Source organism: Acanthisitta chloris, unplaced genomic scaffold (assembly GCF_000695815.1).
Source record: "Acanthisitta chloris isolate BGI_N310 unplaced genomic scaffold, ASM69581v1 scaffold4042, whole genome shotgun sequence".
NCBI classification, from domain to species: Eukaryota; Metazoa; Chordata; class Aves; order Passeriformes; family Acanthisittidae; genus Acanthisitta; species Acanthisitta chloris.
In genome coordinates this window covers 1,576-6,629 of record NW_008658626.1, presented here as the reverse complement: position 1 = coordinate 6,629, position 5,054 = coordinate 1,576, and the positions used below count along the sequence as shown (strand labels likewise).

Genomic DNA, 5,054 nt, shown 5'->3' with positions numbered 1-5,054 from the left:
AAAAATATTGGCAGGATGGGATTTGGTGATGGGTTTGTTTAGTCTTGAGAAAGAGGCTCAGGGGTGACTTCTTGGCTCTCTACAACTACCTGAAATGGTTGGAGAGATATGGGGAATGGTCTCTTCTGCCATATCTGCAGGGAGAGGACTAGAGGGAATGAAGCTGAGACAGGGCAGAGCCCGAGGAGATGTTAGGAAAAATATTTCCCCTATTAGGGTGTTCAGGCACTGGAATATTGCTCAGGGAGGCGGTGCAGTCACCAGTCCTGGAGGTGTTTTAGAGGTGTCTTGATGTGGTGCTGGAGGATTTGGTTTAGGAGTTACAGCAGTGTCAGGTTAATGATTGGACTTGATCTTAAAGGGCTCTTCAAAACATGATGATTCTATGATTTAGCTCCATGTTAAGCTCCCAGATAGGGAAAACGGAGCCATTCTCTGCACTGGGGACAACCTCCAGCTCCAAGGGAGGGACTCAATTAGCTGTTTCCTTCTCTCTTCCATCCAGGAAATGAGACATCAGCTCTGGACCATGCAGTGCTGGCCGTGGGCTATGGGGTCCTGCACGGCAGGAGCTACTGGCTCATCAAGAACTCCTGGTCCACATACTGGGCCAACGATGTCTACATCCTCATGGCCATGAAGGACAACAACTGTGGTGTGGCCACTGCTGCCTCCTTCCCCATCCTGGCCTGATGCTCCCTCCGTGTCCCCTTGGGCAGCTCCAGATGGATGTGGGGCTGTCAGAGGGATGTGTGATATGAGGTGGTATTGGGGCAGCTCAGCCAGGAGGTTGGAGGATGCTCCCAGCCCTCTGGAGAAGTAGTTTGGCAATAAAAAGCTATAGGAGTGATTGTGTGCCATGGTGAGGTGTCTTCAGCCAGGGCCAGCCCAGACACCTCCCCCCACAGCCCTTGCTGTGCTTCTGCAGCTCTGTGTGGTGAGTTTCACCCTGTGCTCAGCCCTGTTTGGGTCACATGTGCCCTAACCCCAGAGTTTTCAGTGCCACCCCCAGAAGTTTGCCTTCCCAGTCTGAGCCCAGTTAGCAGCAGAGAGCTGGGGACATGAGTCTAGGAGAGGGGAAAAGTCGCCCCTGGCTTGTATCTGCATCTGCACAGGCTGTACCTTCCCCCCAAATGGAGTTTTGGTAGTTGAGGTGACATCCCCCATAGCTACAATCCCAGTTTTGTACCCAGGGAGCTGCACTTCCATGTAGGCAATGTGTCTGCTCCCACTGGAGAGTGGAAGATCATCATACTCCCTTGTTTTGTTTTACTTGCCCACCTGCTTATTTGACAATTTGCTGATTGCTGAAAGAATCTTTAATCATTCTCAGCAGGGAAGCTGAGCAGAATTCACGTCTGGGAGAGGAATGATCACTGCACAGGAATAATATGGTTTGTTCCATGGGAGTCCAGGTCTCCAGATCTTTGGTTCTCTTGACTGCAGTCAATAAAACAAGCTTTGACTTTCAGGGATCCATGACTTTCAGGCTCCCTTTGGATAGCTGATGTCCTGAATTTGCTGCTGAACACACAGGTGGCTTTGAGGGCTGGAGGCTTTGTACTCTCATGCAGCATTTAGCAGGAGGCTGAAATCCTGCATTTATGACATTAGGATAGAGCAGCCCTGAGTGAAGGTAGTACAGGATGGCTGGGAACTTGGAAAAAAAAAGATCCCTTTATTATATTTGAAGAAGGAGAATATAAGAAAGGATATACCTGAAGGGAGGTTTGCTGTTTGCAGAGCCAGGCGTGGGTTCTGGCTCCCAGCCCAGCTGAGCTCTGACCTCCAGACTTCCCTGGATACCCAAACCTCAGAGTGGCTCCAGGACTTGCAGAGCACAGCAAAGCACAACCACTCTGAATCCTGCTATTTATTGGAAGCAGAGCTGGCCTGAAGGTCTGCATTTAAGGTTTCCTTTGGAAGAGGCACTTTTGCCTTCAGACCAGCAGGAAACTCCCCAGATTTAGTGCCTTGATGGTGAAATAGCAGCTGTGAGGTTGGTGCTTTAAGGGAGTGAGCACTGCCCAGAGCGTGGAAGCTGAGAGGATTTGGCACCCACCTCCCATACACACCCTTGAGAACCCCAAGTTCTTCTTGGGCTACAGGGTGAAGTGATTCAGGATGTCTCCTGAGCTCAAGACTAGTGGCAACCCTTGGTGTCCACCTTCCAGTCCTGCACCCTGTCCTCTACTCTGTATTTCTTGTGCCCTCTGCTACCTTCAGGGTCTCCTGCTTGTACAACTCCACCTTCTTGGCATCTGCCAATCAATGCTTTGGTGCTCAGGTGTTCAAACCATGCACAGGTGATGTCTGCCTGCACACCAATCCCTTTGGAAGCATTCCAAGCTGGTGGTGGGTCTCATGCTGGAGGTGGGAGCCTGTTTGGCCACCTCAGAGTCTTTCCTGAGCCTCCAAACAGCTCATTTGTCCTGCCTGATGCTTCTTTAACAACTGATCCATGAAGATGCTCAACGAAGAGTTGTCAAAGTCATCACCTCCCAGGTGAGTGACCCTAATTGTTGCTTCTACCTCGACAACATCCCTGATTATGATGAAATGGAGATGGTGATGCTCCACATTGAAGATGCTCTCCATCAGGGTGGTGGAGGCTGTAGGACAGGGCTGTGACATTGTCTCATTCATGGAAGGGATTGTTAGGCATCGGAAGGGGCTGCCCAGGGAGGTGGTGGACTTACCATCCCTGGAGGTGTTCAAGACATGACTGGATGTGGTACTTGATGCTCTGGTCTAGTTGACAAGGTAGTGATGGGTCACAGGTTGGGCTTGATGATCTTGGTGGTCTTTTCCAACCTTAATTATTCTGTGATTGAAGCCCCTCAGTGACACCAGCAATTCCCCTGGTTCTGGGAGCTACCAAGATAAGCTGCCAGAGGGATGGTCCCTTCTCCTCCTACCCCACATCAACTCACCTCTGGGATGGGGATGGGAACCTTGGGGTGATCCCAGCTCCACACTGGTCTTCAACTCACCCAACCAGCACCATGCAGGACACAGGGAACAAGCTGAGATGGAGCTCACTGCCACAAACAGCTCCCAGGACGAATTCTGCTTCCAGTGAAACGGCCTCTCTGTGGGTGAGAGCATCCAGATCTGTGGGCTCAATCTGTCCACACATCCAGAAATTCAGGGTGGGCTGAGTTTGCCAAGCAAAATTATCCCTTGAGGAAGAGCTGCTGGGATTTCAGCTGGGTTTGGTTCCCAGCCCTGCCCTCGGCTGTCCTGGATACAGCACTTCCCTCCGGAGGCAGCTGCAGACCTCTGTGCAGCAATGCCAGGTGGCCAGAAAATGTACTCCAAGCCCCAGATCTGGCTGCCTTTCCCTGCTGGATGAATTATCTGTGAAAACCTCTCAGGGCTCGCACAAAACAAGGTAATTATTCAGCACGCAGGGGACATGCAGAGCCAGAGCATGGAATTATTATCTGTTAGTGATTTACAGAGAGCCACAGACGGAGTCAAGGAACAGCAGCTGAATCAAACTTGCTTTGGCAACTTCTTGGCTTCTAAATGCTCCAGACAAGCCAGGGGGGATGATGGAGAGCTCCCAACAACACCTCCTGTGCACTGGGGAAGGGGTTCCTGGGGAGCTGGGGCTCTCCAGGACAGAGCCAGGTGGTTCACAAAGGGGAAAGGACATGCTTTCTCTAAATCCCTGAGGTTTTAGGGATGGTAAAAACTAGGATCCAGGAGGGGCCATTTCACTTTTCCTGTCTTATGCAGTAACCAGAGGATTTGAGGGCAGAAGTGGAAGGTGTGGGGTGGAGTGAAATGATCTTTAAGGTCTCTCCCAGCTCAAATCATTCCATGATGAAATGGTGCATCCAATTGAGCTGAGCAGCCTTCCAAGCCCTCAAAGCTCAGAACTGCTTTGCTGCTAGTGCAGCTCTTCTGGAAAATCACCGAGGCAGAGGCTTTCCAAACGTTTCTTCTCACACTTCCTTCAGTAGCAGCTTTACAAACGCTTTTCCTCAGCCAAATGTTTTTTCCCTTGGCGACTGTGACTGCTCTGGCAGGTTTGTTGTTCACGTTCGGAAACCAAATCATTCCTTCCCCTTCAGCTCGAGGTATTTGCCACTCCACACCCTCCCACGCCCTGACTTTTGAGGTTTAATTTGACAGGACAAGGAGGGGGGGATAGATTCAAACTGCCAGAGGGCAGGGTTAGATGGGATATTAGGGAGAAATTCTTCCCTGGGAAGCACTGGCACAGGTTGCTCAGAGAAGCTGTGGCTGCCCCATCCCTGGAAGTGTTCCAGGACAGGTTGGACAGGGCTTGGAGCAACCTGGGCTAGTGGAAGGTGTCCCTGCCCGTGGCAGGGGGTGGGATGGGATGATTATGGTCCGTTCCAGGACTCCAGGATTCTCTGATTCCCTTCAGCAGATCCCTGGTGGTGGTTCTGCACTCCAGGTGCGCTGTCAAACCCCAAAAGCTGGGCAGCCCCAGCCCTCCACCTCCTCATCCCCAAAGCCTCCCTCGGAGCAGCGAGGCGGAGTTTGTTCCGAGCCATCGCTGCCTCTGCCAAGCTCTGCCTCCTGCTTCCCACTGCCGGCTCCTTCCCAATCCCACTCCAGCATCCAGCACAATGCAACTAATTTCATGAAATTAAGTATTTCTCCTACACACAGCACATTTGCCCAGTGATTAGAACTAGTCCCCGAGGTAGCCAAGCACAGCAGAATTCCGGTTTAATATGCACACCCACGCAGCCTCCCAAAAACCCAAGGCACTCCCCCGGTCCTTCCTGGAAAAGCCTGAGCTCTGCACTGAGCAGCTCACATTTCAGCTTCCACTTGCACCAGCCAGGACTTATTTCTCCTACACACAGCACATTTGCCCAGTGATTAGAACTAGTCCCCGAGGTAGCCAAGCACAGCAGAATTCCGGTTTAATATGCACACCCACGCAGCCTCCCAAAAACCCAAGGCACTCCCCCGGTCCTTCCTGGAAAAGCCTGAGCTCTGCACTGAGCAGCTCACATTTCAGCTTCCACTTGCACCAGCCAGGACTGGGAATACTCTGTGGTGTAGGG

At 51.7% G+C, this 5,054-nt stretch overlaps 1 protein-coding gene across 1 annotated transcript in view; it reads left to right on the top strand.

Moving 5' to 3' along the window:
• The window catches only part of LOC103812150 (counting factor associated protein D-like), a 5,673-nt gene extending 4,980 nt beyond the window's left edge, over window positions 1–693 (top strand). Inside the window, exon 10 of the mRNA XM_009085160.1 lies at window positions 506–693. Coding sequence (XP_009083408.1) covers window positions 506–693 — 188 coding nt within the window. The remainder of the gene's footprint in view (window positions 1–505) is intronic.
• The last annotated feature ends 4,361 nt before the right edge of the window (window positions 694–5,054 follow it).